This window comes from Ornithodoros turicata, chromosome 4 (genome assembly GCF_037126465.1).
Source record: "Ornithodoros turicata isolate Travis chromosome 4, ASM3712646v1, whole genome shotgun sequence".
Lineage (NCBI taxonomy): Eukaryota > Metazoa > Arthropoda > Arachnida > Ixodida > Argasidae > Ornithodoros > Ornithodoros turicata.
In genome coordinates, this window is record NC_088204.1 from 16943956 (window position 1) to 16965766 (window position 21811).

The following is a 21811-nucleotide window of genomic DNA, read 5'->3' on the forward strand; positions in this document are numbered from 1 at the left end:
CCTGGCTACAGTCGTGACGCAGCCCACACACTCTTAAAAATGAGTTTCACCGCATAGCAAGCTCCTAGCCAACCATCATCTCGGATGATATTGTTATCTGCCATGGGAGTTTAATCGCTTCATCGTCGTTACGGTCGTTACAAGCTAACGAGAGGCGGGAAATTCAAAAGGGCGGGCGGGAAATTCAAAAAGGTGGGCACGTGATAAAACACGTGCACGGCGCTCTTCGCGCGATACGTGAAGGCCGTGGTACACGTCACGCGCAATGTGTCACGTGCCCACCTTTTTGAATTTCCCGCCACTCGTTAGCTTGTAACGACCGTAACGACGATGAAGCGATTAAGCCCCCTGATTTGTTGAAAACGGGAGGCGTACGCCTTTTTTGTGACACGTATGCTGTTTATAATTGTCACAAAAAAGGCGTACCCTCCCGTTTTCATCAAATCAGGGCAGATAACAATATCATTCGAGACAATGGTTGGCTAGGAGCGTGCTATGCGGTGAAACTCATTTTTAAGAGTGCATAGCGTGAGGCCAACAACGGCAAGCCGGTTCTCGTCACCACCACCACCTCCATTTTTACGGTGTGGCATTCCACGCCAATTACAACGACGGTAATGCCTTCCCGCGTACTTTTCGGTGAAAACATACAACAGGCCTCAAGCTCATCGGACATAATGATATAAAAGGAGAACACCGTGAACTATACACCAATTTCACGCCACGCAGTGACTTTTACTGCCCCTTTTCACGTCGAATCGCTCGAAGCACTTTTCGGCCCAGACGTCCGTCGATTTAGTCACTTTCTAAGCAGTTCAAATATTCATGTACATACTGCAAATAATGCGGAGACACACTCCCAACACTTACCCCAATCAGACATGCCATTATACTAAGAAGGTAACTTCCACCAAACAACCAAACGCTAATGGAGTTCGTGACGCCCGGATCTTAGCGTACACGACGCCCGCTTATAACGATGAGTATCCTGCCGGATAGTGGCGCCCCCTTCCACACTACCATAATCGCCGGCAGTAGAAATGCGGCGCTTTCACTTCCTCGCGTTCTCTCTTTTTTATTGAGACCTCATTCGAGATCTCCCTAGATGCGGATCGCCCTTGGAGATGCTTTGAGGGGGTATCAGGGCAGCTATATAGGGGCGTTCTCGTGCATAGTGTCCTGTACGTGGGCGGATTGCTGAGTAAAAGTGGCGGGGGAGGGGGGAGAGTGGACCTATTTTAGGGCCAGGAGATGCAAGGAGGCGTTGTGCCGTGCAGAGTTATGAGCCGGAGAAGTTTTTCCGTAGCGTCTCGATGTTGATGGGAGATAAATTCCGAGGGTGTACTGCGACAAGGATGAGAATATTTAACTCGTCAGTTTATCGGATTTGTAAAGACGACCGCGTGTTTTTTTTTTATCTTCTACTTTTTGAACAGAGATATGTTGCTCATATGTCTGCACTCTAAAAACAGAACATCACCGCATAGCACGCTGTGCGCCAACCATTGCCACGAATGATAGGGTTATCGCTTCTCAACAACAACAATAGATGCTGACGATGAGATGGGGCGTTTCACCGCGGCGGTGCGGTACCCTACCCCATTGCACGTGGAACATTATATGAAGATGATGAAGCAAGGATGAAAACACGAGAAAGAATTCAAGCGTCTGGAGCAATGCAGAGGACGACAGGAAGCCCATGAACAGGTGAAGAACCCCACGATGGAGCACAGGATCTTTATAGGGGCCCATGAGGGCGGCTAGGTTGAGCGGTCTCTTGCTGATACGAGCAAGCTCATCACACAGTATCCGCCTTTGCGGGCCGTAGAGTGCACATTCCATAAGAATGTGCTGGGTGTTCGCGTTGCGTACTGGGAGATTATTGTCATGAGGAAAGGAGCAGAGTCCTTTACGTTTCGCTTTCGCTGGCCTTGATACCTCGCGGACAGTGGGCCGAGAGAGGAGGCATGGAATCAGTTTGGAAACCCATCCTCCTTTCTGATAGTGAAGTTTCGATAGTCCAAAGCGGCGCCAGGCTCTGGGATTTTCTGATGTCGTATATTACTGATTTCATAGAAATTGCAAGGAAGATTTAGAAGGACCTCCTTTGTAATTGCGAAAAAGCGATAAAAATTATTTTAGCAGTTCACTGTTCAGTACTACTATTCTAATTCTAATATTATTATTATTGGTACTATTACTACTATTATTATTATTACTAATTCTACTATTCGCCTCCGTACCATACCCCTCATTTCGGTGAAGTAATTAACACCAGAGCTCACCCGTAGGGGGGCGGGAAGGGCGGAAAGAGCTTACCTTCTTCCGACATCCTCACTTGAACCTTTAACAACTCCCCGAGTGAAACGGAATCCCTCTCGTTGCCCCGCATATCCAGGATGTGGAGCGACAGATCGGGGAGGTTGGGCTTCCCTTTGCTGCTGTCTGTCTTCTTCGGGTCCCTGCGCAAACAGTCGGTGAAAGCACATTGTAAATTGCTCTATGTCGTAAATTGGACTGCAGGCGGCGGTAATCATGAACGCACTGTTTCTGTCGTGCACAATAAATGGCGCAGCATCTCTGCTGGAAAAATCGTAATTCTAATCAACGAAGTCTGGCAAGAACTTAGACTGCTTTGGATTTTTATGTATTATGTATTTATACAAAAGATGCGAAGTAAAGAGGGCGGGGGAGGATAAAAGGAACTTGAGTTATTTACTCCCACGGCCCTCCGGGTGCGGACTAGCCCTTGTCATTATTGTGCAATTAGAATAGTTACAATTACAATTACAATAGTTCCGAACGATGCAGTGCAGTTCGCATTATTATATCTGACACTTCATGCGCTCAGGACGATCACGAAGTACCCCCAAGCGTAATCTAACGAATTGGTAGTACCCAGCCACAGGTAAACTACATAAAAAGAAGTAGCTATTGTAGAGTTACAATTACTGTTTTTGAAATGTAGTTAGTTACAGCTACAGTTTCCACGTTAAAGAAACTTCATTACTTTGTTGTTACACTTTATGGAAAAAATCACAATAAATGTAACTAAAAAAATGTTTTCGTACTTGTATCGTCCTAGCATAGTTCATCATGGCAGCGTAATGAGATGACAAAATTCGTGGAAGTCTTGGTCTTAGAATACCTGAGTAGCTTAGTTACAGTTACTGTAACAAAAAATGGTAACTAGTTGCAAGTTAGTTTTGCAGAAAGGTAACTATAGATACCGCAAAAAGTAACTAGTTACGGTTATACGTTACCTGTAACTTAGTTACAACCCAAGACTGATAGTACCCGGACAATTTCTCCAGATAATCTCCTCGGAGCTGTACGAGCAAGACCAAGCACATAAAGCGCTCGTGGTCATCCACAATTTCGAACTCAATTAGACTGAATTGAGTGCATGCAACATAGATGCTATACTCGAAAGCACTCCGGGCCTTTTTAACGAAAACTGGAGGAGTACAACTCCTTGGGGACTCGTTGAAATTTACATTAACGATCACTGAAAGGCGTATGTCCCACTCGATAATAATAATTAGGGAGTTTTAGGAAATTGTAAGCTCCCTCCGATACCGACTCCGAATCGCTGTCAGCCAATCAGATATAAGCAACATGATGTCAGCCACCCCAAAGGAATCAGGCGATTGGCTTATCACGTTTTCGGAAGTGCTATCGTGAAACTTCAACGTTTTCCTAAAACTCCCTATTATTGCATGTTACTAATCTCGTGAATGGTGCACACATAGGTAACACTTATCTCGTACGCGAAATCTCAGTGTTCCTTACGAAAACACGCCACAGGCATCGTGTAATCAGGATTTAGTATATGCACTCTTAGAAATGAACACCATCGCATAGCACGCTCCTAGCCAACCATCATCCCGAATGGCATGTTCTCGCCCCTGATTTGTTGAAAACGGGAGTCGCGGTCTTTTTTGTATGCATTATGCAGTTCATAATGGTACAAAAAATGCGTACGCCTCCCGTTTTCGACAAATCACGGCCGAGAACGATGTCATTCGAGATGACGGTTAGCTAGGAGTGTGCTATGAGGTGAAGTTCGTTTTTAAGAGTGCACCGAATGATATACAGTTATCGCTTCTGGTTTTATGGGAGAGAGGGACGCACGCTTTTGTCTGAAAACTAAAATAACTCCATAAGTGTCACAAAAAGGCGTACACCTCCCGTTTTCTACAAATCAGGTCATATCACCTCATCACCTTATCAGGTTTCACAATCAGGACAAATAGTGCATTCGGTTCTGAGCACGTTATGTTGTGAAGCTCCGTTTTTAGAGCGCTGGCCGTCAGAGAAAGAAACCTCCTTCATGAAGGCAACCTTCAGTTGACCCGCAATGCGCACAAAGGCATGGATAGGCTCCGGAAATAATTTATCAAAGGCTCCTTATCATGATTTTGCAACGCCTAAATTAAAGCTCATCACCGCTCATATGTTAGAGAATGTCCGAAGGTGCAACGGGGAAACCACTCATGAATCCTGGATGCATTAAGAAAATTGAGCTTATGGAGCAGAGCGGGGCTGACTGGCCATCAAAGTGTTCGCTATGAGGATGGATGATTCATTAACGGTCGATGAAAAACGATTTCTTGAAAGTTTCATGCCCGCACTTTCTAAGAAGCAGGGGCTTGCGAATGCGATTATATGTCTGTTTCCTCGCCTTTATTATTATTATTTGTGTGTGTGTGTGTGTGAAGTGTTACGATTTTTTCGTTGTTACGGAATAATGCTCAACCGGCTGATTAAAAGTTAAACGTTCTTAAACGAACGAGAAACAAATGCGTGATCAAGCTACTACTTCGAGAGGAACGAAATACAGTATTTGGTACAACCACGTCGCAGTTTTTGTTTAGCTATCTTATTTTCATTTATTTATGTGCATATGCTCCTAACTCTAAGGGAATGCAAATGCTATTACAGCGCACAAGAGTGCGTTCTAACATGCAATACATTGTGATGCGCTTTTACGAAAAGGTGAGAGAGCATACTTAACGCATCAAGCTATTGAAAGAAATAAAGTACGTTATATATTAGCAGTAAATGACGGTGTTATTATATTAAAGCATGTTTTCTGAGCTCTCCTTCCATTTTTCGAAGGATAAATGAATATTTAACTGCATTATTTGATGATGGAAACGGTTTCGCTGCCGCATTGTGACTCAGACGAGATTGGCGAGAAGCCAGCTCCGATACGTATTTATTAATGCCAAGGCGAAACTGGCCATGATAAAGTTCATGAAGTTCGCGTCCGTCCAAAGATTATGACAAACGTTTTACTATTGTCACTGAAGTTAACGCGAAGAATCTGTACCGTCCACGCCGTCAGTGCAATGAACCGAGTTCTCAGAACGCGGGCGTAAAGTTGGCTCTGTCACACTAGCGCAGCATATGTGGTAGAGCACGCTTTACAGATGCTCATATCCCCGTTGTTTTACGTGTTTTGCACGCTCATTCTACTCCAAGTTTTCTGCTACACTCTTAGAAATGAACTTCACCACGTAGCACGCTCCTAGCCAACCATGATCTTGAATGATATCGGTATCTGCCCTGAGTTGCTGAAAACGGGAGGCGTACGACTTTTTTGTGACAATTATGAACAGCATAAGTGCCACAAAAAAGGCGGCATACGCCTCCCGTTTTCAACAAATGAGGGCAGATAACCATATAATTTGAGATTATGGTTGACTAGCAGCATGCAATGCGGTGAAGTTCATTTTTAAGAGTGTACTAAATCCAAGCTCCGTCTAAACGAATCGATCTGACATCTAAACTACTCTGAAAACGGCAATGCAATCTGCATCGCAGTATTAAATCAAACACTATGAATAAAGGAGGTAACGAATGAATGCTTAAACAATTACTCTGAACAGAGGTGGGTCGTAACTGAAGGCATTTCATTATAACCTAGACTACTGTCAGTTGTGCATACTACACTCTTAGAAATGAACTTCACCGCATAGCACGCTCCTAGCCAACCATCATCTCGAATGATATCGTTATCTGCCCTGATTTGTTGAAAACGGGTGGCGTACGCCATTTTTGTGACAATTATGAACAGCATAAGTGTCACAAAAAGGCGTACTCCTCCCATTTCCAACAAATCAGGGCAGATAATGATATCATTCGATATGATGGTTGGCTAGGAGCGTGCTATGCGGTGAAGTTCAGTTTTAAGAGTGTACTGTTGTCCACTTGGTTTCCTCGGAATTACGCAGTGATTCGGTGGGCTTGCCTGACCTCATGGCTTCCTTTGAAGTAGTACGTGGTTCTCCTTGACTGCCCTGTACAATTTGAGTTTGACTGTACACGTTTTCTGTATTTTTGTAGGTCAAGATGGGGGATGAGGGGAGGGGAAGAGAATCTGTTTATTCGGTAGGAGAACTATATGGTTGTTCCCGGTGCTTGTGTTGCATTAGTCCCACTCATCATCATTCAAATAAGGCTGTTGTTGTTTGTTGCATTAGTAATGCACTCTTTTTTAGATTAATGGATGCCGCTGAATTTTAATTCCTTCCGCTAGATATTGCTAATACCTTTCCAAGTTACTTGGATTTCAGTTGATTTTTTAGATCGCCTTGGATGCTGATTGTGTTGCATTGATTTTGACAGGCTTTCGATGAATTAATTTTTTCGATTTTTTTTAAATTCTAAGGGTCTCTACTGAATTTCCTCGATTACTTACTTAGTTTAATAGATTCTTCTCGATTTAACTATCTTTGATGATTCTAATGGTGTCTTTCTGGTGTTAGTTTAGATTTTAGATAGACTTCTCTGGAGCTTCGTTCATACTAATTAGGCTTCAATGTTTCTTTCGGATTTCTGTTTGTGCCGGTGCTTTCAGATTTTCTCGGATCTTCTGGAATTTTGCTTGACATTCTGAAATATCGAGTGACACTTATCGCACTTCTGTTGTTATTTTATTGTTTCTTTCAGACTTAAATGGACTGTTTCGAATATTTTTGTATTTCAGTTACATATATTTGTAACTCCATGTGGATGTCATTCGCCCTTGATTAGACTACAATTGTCTATTATGCATTGCAAGTTACCATGTGAAGTCTTAGGCAATACGACCTGATTATTATGTTTATACATGTGTAACAACCAGAAAATGTTCCATGTCCTCGGTATCTCATCGCTACCAATGCATCTCAATGGTAATTACAGACGTCCATTTGGTACCTCGGTCAATACCGAAATACCAAAAAGCTCGAAAATGCTCACCAGTTTATAACTGCAAAGTTCTGCGGTAGCGCGCTGGCAAAAGGCGACAGATGCTACCCGTCATTGCCGGGTTCGTACAGCATAGGTACATAATAGTAGTTAGTGAGTATTACACAACGAATATGGTACATACAACATGAAAACGGCACAGAAGAGACAGACTCACATGACTTTAGTGTCGGCAATCCCGGTCTTGTTTCCTACATCGAACGTGCAAGAGACGCCGATGGCCTTGTCCATAGCTGTGACGACCTGGTCGTTGCTCTGAATCACCAGTACATTTGCGAAGTGGCCTTCCGTCTGCAGAATAGTTGAACGAACTCTTATTAATACCGGCTGTAAGCTACAGGAAATGTGAAATGCAAATTCTGTTACAACCGTAGACGCCTTTCTTTCTTTCTTTCTTTCCCCCCTTTTTTTGTTCTTTTTTGTTGGTGAGGGATTAGAGAGAAACACAACATTCTTTTGGTTTTGGGAACAGAAATATGTCTGATACGTTGCGTGCGTGCGTGCGTGTGTTGCGCGTGAGTGTGTGCGTATACAGCTACTCGGATATGCGGAGTTGAGCATCTGACAGCGTGCGTGCGTTGTCCGTCGCAGCTATCGCTTTCTCCTTCTCGTCATTTCTGGCTCGTTGTGCCTTCTATTCTCGCTCATTTGGGATCTTCATTCTCTTTCCGCTTATGCGTGCATGTCGAGCCTCGTCTTCTACACTCATTTAGAGGAGATGGGCACAGGCCGACTGGCTATTCCTTATAAAAAAAAATTGTACTTGAAAAAGTAGCCTTAGAGGCTGGTCGATTGGCCAGAGGCATGAAGGAAGCGCAGGAAGGTAGTCGTGACCGCCCCCTGGTTGTGCAGCACTGGGCCGAGCAAAGTGGCCAAAGGGAATTTGGGGTAACCGAGTTGTCGTAAGTGCGCTACTCATTTGGGCTCTTCTACGCTGGTCCGTCTGTGCTTGTCGTGCCCCCTCCTCTTCGATCCTCCGGGCTTTCTTTTCTCGTATCGCCCCTGCAAGTAGCTGTTGCTGTATTTCAGCTGCGAGCAGGCTGCGACTACCAAAATGTTGGACAGCTACTCGGATTTTTTTTTTCTTTCATAAAGTTTTCTGCAAAGTTGCGTGGCACACATCTACATTTTGAAGTGATACATTTATAGGACCAATCACCGCGTAGGTCTGTCCGCGACCGATGACCACGTGACCTGTTACGTGCCACCGCAACGTGATTGCCAGACTCGGTTTGTGGTACGCTAAAATTTTGTAACCACCACAGTAACGATGCAAAGAAGAAATATATAACTAACGATTCCACAAAATATTGAAAGGCTTTTCCATAAAAGTTTATTCGAAATTGAAAAAGAGTTTCCGCCTAGACGGCCGCGCATTTAAACGTGTTTGGCACAATGCCCAAAGGTGTATCTATTTTTTTTAACACACCGTTTTCGAGACCTTTAACGCGTATATAACGCCACCACGAATAAGAATTTCTCGTCCCGATTTTGAGCGCCGACACCGTATTAAAAAAAGAAATAAGAAACCGGAAGCAAAGAAGGAAAAAAAGAAGGAATATATCCCACGGAATAACGCTCGCATTCCTGTCATCCATCCAAGCCTGACAAGCACGAAATGCCCACTAAGGTACCAAGCCCCTCAAATGAGGACGGATTCTTCCACCAGTCCGATAAAGCACGTAGCAGATCCGTCTTCGTTTGAATACGCTTGGAAACACACACACTGTCAACGCGAGCACGTCGCCCAGCGACACCGTACGCCTACACCGCCAACTACAGCAAGGAGGCAGACGGACTCTTTTCTTGGCAGCATCACACGTGCCAAGACGCCTTACAAGACTTGCTCTGATCGATCGCTATACGGCGAGATGCAATTTGTTAGCCCGTTCGTGGTTTTCGTGTGGTAACGCGTGGGTGTAAGAATTTGTGACTTTCTTACGTAATTGGTAAGAGAAGATTGTGATCGCGGGGGCCCGGATGAGACCGGTAAATGAAGTCGCGGTGCGCGATTTGGCTTTGAGACATGCACATCGCTAAATGGTGTTCGAGATTGACTATAGTCGCGTTCAACTTAAGAAGGAAAAGAAATCTAGTACGTCAGCTCTCAAAATATTAGTGCGCCGCAGATAGAATGGCTGGACGCAGTGACGTCACGCTCTCTCCCTGCACCAGATAATGTAATCCATCATACTCACTCTGCTTCCGTATTGGCTGTTAAGACTTGCCGCATGACACTACGCTGCAGCAGAAAGTGCGCTCCCCTACTGACGGTGCGTGGTGGCGCTGCAGTATGTCTCATGGCGCGCTACAGCGTCTCCTTATCTCCAACGGCGTATGTAGCGGATGGACTAGATTTCTTTTCCTTCTTAAGTTGAACACGACTATAGGGTAGCGCAGGAGAGTAGGACTGTGCATGTCCTAACATATAATCCTCGAGCGGAGCAAAGTGTTCGGCTCGTTGGTACTAATACATTAGAAGAATTGAGGAGTGTAGGAGTGTAGTTTTTCTTTTAAAATCAATCATTCAATCAAGGGCACGTATAAGGGAGGCACAGAGACAGGGAAAGGCACTGAGGGATATAAACCCCTCACTGATGCGCTACGTAGCATGTTCTGTTTGTTCCCGGTGTAACTGACTACAAAGAAAAGTGTAAACGTTCAACCAGAGTTGATCCAACGCTCGCTTTCCGCATGCCACGAAACACCTCCCGTCAAGATGGTGCATTAATTCATCGAATGCGACTCGATGTGGCTTTTACAGCTCAGTGGCGTTACCCGTTGAGACAAGTTGACTCTCCCAGATGCTGTCACTGCGGTGCTGTAGAGAATCTGGAGCACATTCTTCTTCATTGCCCACACTGCCAACCTTCCCGAACCGCACTCTTCGGGACTCTTAGTCAGCTGTACTCTCGCCCCCTTCTCCCTCTCAAAATTGCTTGGTCCCTGGCCAAATCCAGCCCACCAACGCTCTGCCCTCAAAGCTCCTTTGCCCTTTTTGGACAGCATAGGACTTTGATCCTTATTGTGAAGGGGCTCATTATTTCATTCACCATTTCACCACCAGCGGTAGGGTAGAGCATCGCCCCCGGCGATTAAACTTCCCATTCCTCATCTTAAAAAAGTTGTTGTTTTGTAAACATTGCTATCAAATGTATTGAGAAGGGCGATGAGTGTGTGTACATTTCGGTTGAAGGTTATCTCTTTCTCTGGTCGTCATCAACGACGTCGTCATCGTCATCATCACTTAAATGTCTTAATGTGATGTATTTAAATTGTATTGTATTGTATTCTTTCGGATAGTGAGTCAGCCTTGGAGGCCCTGGCATCGTATTCACCCAAAGTTATCAACGACATCTACACGGAGATCCTTTGCCTGCACGCCATGCCGTCGTCTCTAGGCCACAGTCCGTGGTTCCAGTGGATTCCGAGCCACGTTGGTATCTCGGGGAATTCCCTCGCCGATTCTGCGGCCAGGTGTGCTCGTGCAGCTGTATCTGTCACTTCTGTCCTGCTTACCCCGTCTGTCTGCCGGCTAGCCATTCACCGATACTGCAATAATAGCTCTCAGGCCTTTTTCCAAGACGCTGTCAGGACGAACTCTCTTCTGCGCTCGATTGACCCTATACGATGCGTATAGGCCAGCAGTGCGCGTCATCCACGGTCACTCTTGCTCTCTCCCTCCGGTATAGACGTGATTCTTGGATCTTTCTTATCGTCGCTCCGCGTCTGAGGGGGGGAGCACTGTAGCGGGCCGTGGACAACGACGATGATGGCCACGCGCCTGGAGCACCCGCCTCAGTTCCACCGGCGCGGCCATGGAGACAGGCCACCGTCATCGCCTCTCCGTGGCATACCATCACCGTCGGTCGGGACTCATGTAGAGGAACAACACCTCCTCACAGTGGTAGGCCGCTACCCAAGGGAGTCCACAGGCTTCGACTAAATGTGGCGCGGGCAACACTGCTCCTCTTTAAGATCGGCCACCTTTCGTCACCCATCCGCCCCACCTGTCATGTTGAAAGAGACCTTCCACACCTGCTGCTCCACTGCACCCTTTACCGCCAACATCGTCTTCTCCTACGGTCGCGCATCGCTCGCCTCAGGATTTCGGACTTTTCCCTAGCTACGTTGCTGGGTCTTGTAGAGGAGGTGGAGTTCCTCTACATGAGCCCCGACCGGCGATGATGGTATGCCACGGAGAGGCGATGACGGTGGCCTATCTCCATGGCCGCGCCGGTGGAACTGAGGCGGGTGCTCCAGGCGCGTGGCCATCTTCGTCGTTGTCCACGGCCCGCTACAGTGCTCCCCCCCTCAGACGCGGAGCGGCGATAAGAAAGATCCAAGAATCACGTCTATACCGGAGGGAGAGAGCAAGAGTGACCGTGGATGACGCGCACTGCTGGACATGTCCACGGGCGGCACAGCACACGTTGCAGGCAGAGGTCGATGAGTGGGGCGGGAGCGGCCGAGATGAGGCTTGCGAGAGATGAACGTTGACGTCGTCGAAGTCGTGATCTGGCGTTGGAGTCGTGGCCTGGGGTGCCGCAACCGGCACGCGAGCGAGAGCTCGTAGGGTCCCAGGAAGTGAGGCTGCGTAGCCGTGAGGACTGCCGAGACGCCGGCTGATGCGTGCCGTGGCGTCGGCTGCCGCGACTGCCGAAACCGGCAGGCGAGCATGTTGCTCAGGTGTCGCGGCCGGCAGTGAGTGCGAGTTGAGACGCAGAAATGAAGAGTGTGGTGAGTGTGCCGGGGGCCGTGGACAGCGCAGGTCGGTCGGATCGGTATCGTGGACGGAAGCGGGACGGATGCGGTCGGCGTGTCGGTCGTGATGCGTCGGGTAATGGTGGTGGCTTCCAGGGATAGCTTGCCTTGGTAGTGCTAGTCGATTTTGTCAAAAATTTGGGATGGAGAAGGGCCGAATTGCTCCGAACTTGATGTTCATCGTTCGGGTCACCAAATGTAGAGGAGGTGGAGTTCCTCTACATGAGCCCCGACCGGCGATGATGGTATGCCACGGAGAGGCGATGACGGTGGCCTATCTCCATGGCCGCGCCGGTGGAACTGAGGCGGGTGCTCCAGGCGCGTGGCCATCTTCGTCGTTGTCCACGGCCCGCTACAGTCTCACACAACATAGTCAGGTGACAAAGGTGACAAAGGTTCAGATCCTCCGGATCTGTGGCCTTCTGGGTGAACTGTGATCAATTTCGTGGTTGTTTTCCTTTTTTGTTTGATTGTTTGTTTTTCTTTTTCTTTTTTCTTTTTTTCATTCTTTGCTGGGAATAGCAAGCCGCCGTAGCGCAGGCTAGCCTTTCAATCCTTTTTTTATATAATAAACATTCCCCCTCCCCCTTGTAAGCAGGAACAAAAAGGAACAGTAGGGAAAAAAAAAACATATGACAGCATGGATTCATATTTTATTTTCCTGAATTTCAACGTAGTAAAGCGATAGCTATATAGGGCCAACTACCTTGTAGGTCCGTCCGTAGCTTTATTGGGCCACGTGACCATGAATGAACGAAAATGATTGCCCTAAAAATTTACCGCATTTATAGGTGCCCTGTGCTATACAGCCAAGTTTTATTTGTGGCTGACGTTTATTTGCCAGTCGTTGCAGTTTTACACTGTTTCCTGTTCCGTTTTTAAAAGCTCTGTCTGCGCTGTAGAGTATTTAAAGCTCTTTGCACCCGTTTTTGCTTTTGCACCCATTGTCACAGCAGTAAAGTAGGGATAAATCTATCACTTAGAGATAAGCGAGCATTGTCAGGGCGTTAGACAATTTCCAGCAGGTACGTAGGCAGTTCCAGTTCAGCCACGTCCGATTTCGTTTACTGGTTTATAAACTCGACGAATAAACATCAGTAAACGGGACTTGACAGCAACTTTTAGCTTCTCAGAAAGCAAAGTGGCACAGCAACTTCTGAGAAGAGACACTAGTGCGCATTTAAATGGATCTAACGCAACGCCTGTTTTTCGAACCACCAATGGCAATACATTACGGCTGATACCAGTCTACGTTATTGTTAAAATATAGCAAGAAAGTAAAGATAATTCCGGCCCCTACAAGCACAACTAGATGTTTCAGGAAAATCCGCCGAGCTCGTTTCAACTATTCAAGTCATGTAATAGCACAATCCATTTTGATCCTGAAGATTGTCGCTGGAAATGTCAGCTTTATCTTTAAATGTTTGAAAACTCCCAAATGGGCTTATGCCATATAGAGCAAAATTTTGACGGGAAAATGCTGCATGAGGAGAACTGGTAAATGATATCTCCATTGCAGGAGAAAAGCTGACTTTGAAGGGAACAAATTACCCCTAAGGGTTGAATGGGGACCAGTTTCAAACTTGCAATTTAACTTACTGAGAAAATATGACGAAACGAATTGTCCCATTAGCTTTCTCTTTGGTCACTTGAACCGGCTCGTTGCTGCAGTCCATGCGTAGGGTCGTACAGGGGACTCGCATATCTAAATTGAATGCTGTTTTTTTTCTATATATATATATATCTATCTAATAATAGAGTTTCTTTGTAACTGCATTTGGAATGTACTCCTATAGAATATAAACATGTAAATATTAATGTATATGTCTTTAGATCTCACGGTTGTGCGACGGAGTTGTAAAGGCGAAGAATATGCCAACGTTTTAGCCTGTGTGTTACCTGAAGGAGAGGGTGATCACATCTGGAAAGTTGCCTCTGAGCTTGTGTAAGGGGCATTTCTGCCTTGGCTAAAATGGGTTCGTCAAAATGTTCTCCTCCTTCTAAACCTTCGTGTTCGGCGGTCCAGGCACGTTTCTTTGCACTGCCAACATTTAGTATCTATGCGTTTTCGAAGACTGAAGATTGTACGATGTCTGTAGAAACGTGAAACTGTTTGAGAATGAGGAAGAAAAGCCAAGAAGATGAATACGACACGAAAGAACACGACGGATTCTCGACATGTCCGTCTCCTCCTTCCCAATTCTCAGGGTTTTAGACAGCCTCTGCGGAATAAAACAATGATACTTATTTCATTTCGTACCATAAATCAACCTGACTAACAGGCTCAGTACACAAAATATCAATAGCGCCGTCAGTGAAGATTACGCGCTTCCACAAATTTTGTGGATGAGGAACCCGCGAAGCTTAATAGTTTCGGCTTCTCCAAGAGCAGTTGACGTCATCGCCAGCTGTGGCATGTGTCTCCTAGCAACAGCGCGCGCACCTTCCCCGTCTCCACTCTCGACCTCACGTTGGAATACAACCAGTGGCTGTGGTGAAGAGACGGAAACCGCCCTTGGAGGAGCAATGTTGCAAGACGCACACCCTATATGACGTGATTCGTCTCGAAACCAGAAATTAATTTTACGACACTTCAGCGTCGCAAAAAGAAAAGGTATATTGGGAGTATTGATAATGTGAGACGCGTGGTTTGCAATGACAAATTTGGTAGGATTCTGAACACTCAAGATTTCGTTCATACTCGGACGTTCGTCACACCATCATCAATGTCCGCTTTCTCGCCGTTCTATCTCAGATTTCAAGATTTCGGGACGTATGTGGGCCACTATACAAGTGTAAACTTATACGGTGATCGGATTTGTAAGCGTTTCTAAACACAAAAGAAAGCTTGTGGTCGTTTTGAGCTTGAAGTTGCTGTAAATATATTCCCAAACAAGCGCAGAAAGTTGGGCTAGTTGGTGGGACAGCATACTGCAGATTTTGGGACGCGAAAGACAAGGACTGAAGGAAGCACCCAAACACAAGCGTCACTCGCAACTGAGATGTATTGCGGGAAAAGAATGCATAAATACACAACCGGTAGGCGACACGTGCCGAGTAATAGAAGCGCATCACATACTTTCGGCGGGGGAAGGCAAGTGTGTTAGTCAACCATCTCTAGTACTATCTGATAAAAGAACTTGCCTTCCTAAACACCTAATTACGCACCTTACTATCTACTGGCAGCGGTGCGCCTATCAGCATGTTTTAAGGCTTTGTAACTCGGCACGTGTCGCCTACCGGTTGTGTATTTATGCATTCTTTTCCTGCAATACATTTCAGGTTGTGAGTGACGCTTGTGTTTGTGTGCTTCCTTCAGTCTAAAGTAGTCTGAGACTGATTCCTTCAGTCCTTGTCTTTCGCGTCCCAAAATCTGCAGTATAATATATTCCCAGTTACTCAACAGGAACGCAGAAGATTAAAGTACCTTGCTGACAGTACCGCAGTCAGGTCCAGTGAGGTGGATGGGCAGTGTGAAGTCCATACTGTTGCTTACGTCCAGCGAGCAGGTACTGGGCTTTCCCCTGGCATAAACTTTCCCCTTGAACACCATGTTGCTGCGAACTTGCGCTCGCATCACGTGAGGCTCGCATTCCACGGATACTGCGGGAGAGAATAGACAGGAATGCACTTTGGAAGAAGGATTGTATACAACACGCGGATGAAATGAGGCGGTTTATACGTACGAAAATTGCGAGGCGATTTTAGTAGATCATACGCTATACCATAACACGCTACGTGTTTACCCTACGACGGCGCGAAAACACGTTTTATAGTACACCGCACGGTTAAAACAGAATACGCGTTTTGCTCAACGATATGTAATAGAGTGCGCAGCCGCCTTGGCGAGGCTCCAAGCTTTGATGCCAGTAGGCGACCCTCTCCTTTCTATCTCGCACTCCTTCTGTCAAGGCAAAAACGAACGAAGAGCGAACCGAAGGACCAATGAAACGCGAGTGCGCAACACAAATTGGGTTGAAGCCGACGTGGGACATGCACGCTCGAGCCAGTGCAACTTTTTCTGCACGAAAATAATCAGCTGAATTCGCTTTAAAGGAGCTATGAACTGCACCAAGCGAGCCCGCCGACTGCGTCGGCTCCAAACGGCTATTTCAAGGTGTTGTCTGTGACACCTTTTGTATAGGTGAATTTGATAGGTGCGTATCTTCAGCACATAGCACGCTCTTAACCAGCCATCTTCTCGAATGGCAACGTTCTCGCCCATGATTTGTTGATAACGAGAAGCAGAGCCTATTATGTATCTATTATGCACGGCTACAAGATAGGCTACGCCTCCCGTTTTCAACAAATCACAGACGAGAACGTTGTCATTCGGGATGATGGTCGGCTGGGAGCGTGCCATGTAGTGAAGTTCATCTTGAAGAGGGTAAAGCAGAACATTATGTGTACCTCCGTGTTGGCTTCTGATTGGGTGCTACAATTATTCAGATGACGTAACGATGGATAGCGGTATCTGGACGGCGGTGCGTCTACTCGCCCGAATACGAAAGAGAGTGCGTTTTTGTGTTAACGCTGCACAAGTTATGAAGGAGAAGAATTGAACAGTAAATTGGGTAAATAGAATTACGAAGCGTAGAAGAACAATATTACATCTATTAAACCCTTAACTAAATACATGTAGATAGGAGTTCTTGCCTCCTTTAAAGCCGGTTCCTTATCACTCTATCAGACAGCGCCAAAGACGGGGTGCTGATACACGACGTTTCGAATTCCGCTGTCTTTCGGCCTCAGTGATTTCTCTGGAGGTATTATTCGTACATCTCGCTATCACACTGTTTGGTTATGTGACTATCATAGTATCTCTTCCATAGGCTTGAGAAACATTGTTGCCGGCATTACGGAACCAATAAATGCCACGGAATTTCGAAGCGTACGCGCGCAAAGACGCTCACCGCATGAGTCCGTCATTGTCATGTCCGCCATTTGCAAACAGGGCAAGGTGAGGTCAACATGGCGCCATCCAGGATGGCTTCAAATATGGCTGCCGGTTTATCTCTCTATTACCCTCCCTATCTCATTGGTTTTGCTAACCATCATCCCGAATGATATCGCCGTCTGTTCTGATTTGAAAACGAGAGGCGGTCGTCCTTTTGTAACACTCTCGCAATAAAGGCTGATTCACATTACTATGTTTACGGCTGGGTACAGCGTCCTACGTGTACATTCGTTCCATCCTGAGGAATGTTCAGCTGTACACCGTTGTTCCGTCACTGTCAGCGGACGTAACACGCACGCGTAACTGCAGGCAGAGTAATGTTAATCAGACTTTACGTTGATTATGTCACGGTCATTACGTTGATTACGTTCTTACACTCGGTGGCGCTGCGCACAAGTTCAATGACCATTAATTTCAATGACCATTGAAAATTGCCCGCGTTTTCGTAGCAATTTGGATATACGATAATTGCTTTTACCACCCATTTACGCCCTTTATCAGACGCTATGTTGACCTAGGTGGTAACTATAGAAGTTACCACCTTTTCACACCCTTTTTTTTCTTAGAGTGTAGAACAGATACGTACAATCGCTCTCGCTCCCTAAAAAAAAAAAAGTGAGGCTTCTTACAATTTATACTAAGTGCACCCTCATGTTCCTTTGGGCGCGATTCCTCCATTATACCTGTAGAACCGTCGCCAAACGTAATTTGTCTTGGGAAACGGATTACACTGTGAGGATCGCTTTTCTCCGGGAGCACGGGCGGTGAAGAATGTGCCACCCGCACGAACACTACGAAAATTGTACCGTATGCTGTTCCACGAATTACGATCCTTAAAATGAACGAATGTCTGAGGCTACCTTCTTGTTTCAGAAGACGAAGAAGAAGAAAAGAAATAAGAAAGTTGCAGATTTCAGGAATATGAATGCGCACGCACACCCGAGATCTTCTGCAAATGAACGAAAAAAAAAAGTGTATTTCTTTGAGCAGAAGAGAAATGTTTCAAGAAAAAAGCGCAAGCACAATGCTCTTGCCAGAAGCCACAAAAATACATAAACACAGGAGACACGGCGATAAACTTTTTGTCGTAACGCTCACGTATTATTTCGAACGTGTGTTTCTGTTCCCTCAGACTGCAATTTAGCATACTTAAAACGGGAATAAAATCACGCCGCGTAAATATTCAGTTCTGAACGAAGCCCTATTGCCCCACGGAAGCCACAATAATAGTGCACAGAAAAGGCCGTGCGCAACACAAAAGATTTTATTGTTCTCAAGCCTCCGATAAAGGCTAGACAGGCACGCGTCGAAACGCCCTTTTTAAAACCGCACGGGAAATTTCGAAACGAACGAGATGAGCTGAAATATAACTGGCTGGCCACATGACAAAAGGTCGCTCCAGCCTTTCAATATGGGGTGTAATGCAAAAACTACATTACCATAAAAGCGAAATCGGAAAAGCCCTGTTTTTCTTGTTCAGTTCAAGAGGACCGTAGCAATAATGCTTTGTCTGTGGAGAATACTTTTTTTCTTCTTCTTCTTTTTGTGCCGGCGCTACTCAAACGACGTTTGATTGGCTACATGAGGGGGTGGGGGGCGAAAATTTATGGGAGCCCTTCCCTTAGAAGTCGGCCCAGGACGCACATTCCCCCAGGGCGTCAGTCGTGACGTTGCCCACATACGTGAGGCCGACAACGGCAAGCCCTATCGCCATCACCACCACCACCACCACCACCATTTATGGGAGCAAAATGTGTTCTCCACTAAAGAGACCACGTGACTTGTACACTTTAGCGTGGGCAGTGAGTGCGGTGAGTAGAATACAAATTATTTACACGACAACATGAGAGACAATGTGGATGATATCTTATATTGACATCGTGATTCATTATGTTGTTCCGAATGGTACTTCACGGTTGCTAAACAAGAATGACATAATAACCACGTGGTTGCATATTAACAAGCTATTATGCGAACAGGCTCTGAACATGCATAAACTTGTGGTGTCGCTACCTAAATTTAGCTCTGATGTTCCTCGTAATACACCGTCGTAATACACTTAAAATAAGCTACCTAACCCCAATCATGTTCAAAATAATAACGATGAGCCTACGCCCATTACACAGCTCAAAATCAACCGAAAATCATATTCTTAACCTTTCTAGAGCGTCGCAATCACATTCCATAAACGCATTCTCAGAAACAGTTGCGTCAAGAAAGGAACACGGTATACGAAATGGTTCGGGAATTACTTTCATAAATCATTCCTTTCATTTATAAAGTGACATAGCGCGAGGAGGGGAAGGATGAAGAAAATAAAAAAAAAATATTGTTTTGTAGCCCAGGACAAATTCGTCCGGAACGCCGTATCCAATTCGAAGCTGGTATCTCCACCTTCACACGTTAAATGGGTCGCCTCTCTTCTGCTCCGTTTGGCCCGAGCCACGACCACGTTCTTTTTTTATTATTTTTTTTATATATATACATATACATTCGGGGTAATAATTCTCACCGTAAAAGGGACAACCCGTGTTACCCCTTTTTATACGTCACGGTTCCGCTAATGGCAGCCATTACTCTCAGTGTTGCTCGGTTTCCTTTTCGTGGGCCGTTAGTTCTGACACCGTGTTCCCGGGAAAAACGCGTCCGCGCCCGACATCGCCGGTCAGGTGTAATTTTTATTCGCGGGTCAGCGCGAAAAGGTGTACAGAGATACTGAAGGCCATTACGCGTGCGCAAGCAAAGAAAGTTAATGGGCTGTTATGGCGGTGATGCTAAAGCCTGTGTATTGATGTTAGGTTGTTAGCATGCTAATGATTGTTTTTCCGTCGCGGCAAGCTTCTGATCTAAGTCGCCGTAAACAGATTAAATAGGGATATATCGTTGTAGGGAGTAATAATGAAAATTAGGAATCTTTCTTCAGACCGTTTGTCTAGACTATGGTCGAACCTTATAAGTACTTCAGCGGCAAGAGGCTTACTGCGCACGTTACGATAACTACGCACACTCGTGGTGTATCTGCACAGTGTATTTGAGCCAGGGATGGGCAGTATTTAAATACATTGTAATTAAAATACTATTTAAAATATGAACACTCTTATTTATAGGTTGTATATTTAAATACAGTCTCAAAAAATGCATTTTTAATTATCTTTAAATACAAATTTCTGGATATTTAATTTAGTAAATACTTTATAAAGACTCCTAAGTACAAAAAATACTGACTGATATCATAAAGTTACCCTGCATTTCACCATTCGGGAAGAGGGGCAAAGCAGAGTTCGGGGACCTGAACTGATCCTGCGTGAGGCCTATAGGCGTGAGGCCTCACCTATATGTGAGGCCGACAACGGCGAGCCCTTTCGCCTGCACCACCACCACCACCGTATATACAAATTGACGCAAAAAAGGCCTTACTTCACCAATTTCACCACGTTGCACTGAAGGCCATCCATTGCACAAAACGATACGGGGAAAGCACGGGGCGTACGCATCTTTTTGTGAGAATTATAATACCTGCGTAAGTGTTTGTACCTTGTCTTCAACAAATCGGAGGAGAGAATGGTGTTATGCGGGATGGACGGTTGGCTAAGAGCGTGCTATGCGTTAAAGCACCCTCACCGCATCCCCATCCTTCATCCTCCTCTGTCCTCCATCCGTCCGTCCTTTCTTTGTGTTCTTTTTTTTTGTCATTGTTGCATATGAAATGTCATTTCTTGCACACCGTGTCCTTCACTGTGCCATATTTACCGGTGATTTACGTCGTATGCGGTGCAGCCCTGGAGCCATGGCACACCATTCACCATATAACCGACTCATATGACTAAAATGGCTGAATGCACGTCACATAATCTCTCGTCTATACTCCCAACACACTCATCAAAAGCCTTCAAATATCCACGTCACAACTGTATTTGCAAAGCAAATTAATATCTGGCGTCGCAAAATCCATCGGTGGCAATCAAGGAAACTCTCAAAGCCAGATGTGCTGCCTTCTGTGGAACTTCAATTGACGTTTAGATGATGAGCAGGTGTATCGAATTTGAGAGGAATTCCTTCGCGCGAGATACCGTTGGCAGGCAACCGCTTCTCATTTGCATATACACACTTCGCTTCGGAATACAAAATCAGACGCCGAAGGCCGCAATCTCTACAGCCTCCCTTTTGAGCGCTACCAAGTGATGCTATATATTAGTGGAATTTCAGCGGCAGAATTTCGGAAGTTCGAACAGCCGAAGAATTTTCAATGACGAGCTCATCGGAAATGCTAGTGCGACAAATGCCGTTGCGATTTCTAAAGCGTTGGAGGTGCTGCTTCCCGTTTACGCGGTTCGGCGGCGGCTCAAGGTCACGCATAGGTTGCATAGGAATCTATGCGGATTGAGAGTTTTTATGAAGAGCTGCTTTCGTGCGGGGCGCCGTTTCCGGTGCATGCCACACCCAACAGTTGGTGTTAAGTGCCGCTGCGGCCAAAGAGTTCCGTACGCCTCTCCGTACACTATGTCAACTGCACTCTTAAAAGTGAACTTCACCGCATAGCACGCTCCTAGCCAACCATCATCTCAAATGATATCGTTATCTGCCCCGGGGGGGGGGGGGGGCTTAATCACTTGCACACGTTAGGAGCTAACGAGTGGCGGGCACTCGTCGAGAAGGGCACGTGATAAAACACGTGCACGGCGCTCTTCGCGCGGTACGTGAAGGGCGTGGGATACGTCACGCGCAATGTGTCACGTGCCCATCTTTTTGAATTTCCCGCCGCTCGTTAGCTCATAACGACCGTAACGACGATGAAGCGATTAAGCCCCCCGATTTGTTGAAAACTGGAGGCGT

General features: G+C 45.9%; 1 protein-coding gene across 1 annotated transcript in view; it reads right to left on the reverse strand.

The window, feature by feature from the left end:
- The window catches only part of LOC135391203 (uncharacterized), an 81059-nt gene that overhangs the window by 18933 nt on the left and 40315 nt on the right, over nt 1-21811 (reverse strand). The window contains exons 9-11 of the mRNA XM_064621357.1: nt 15449-15624; nt 7415-7548; nt 2320-2462 (exon numbers count right to left, since the gene is read on the reverse strand). Of these exons, the coding sequence (XP_064477427.1) occupies nt 2320-2462; nt 7415-7548; nt 15449-15624 (453 nt within the window). The remainder of the gene's footprint in view (nt 1-2319; nt 2463-7414; nt 7549-15448; nt 15625-21811) is intronic.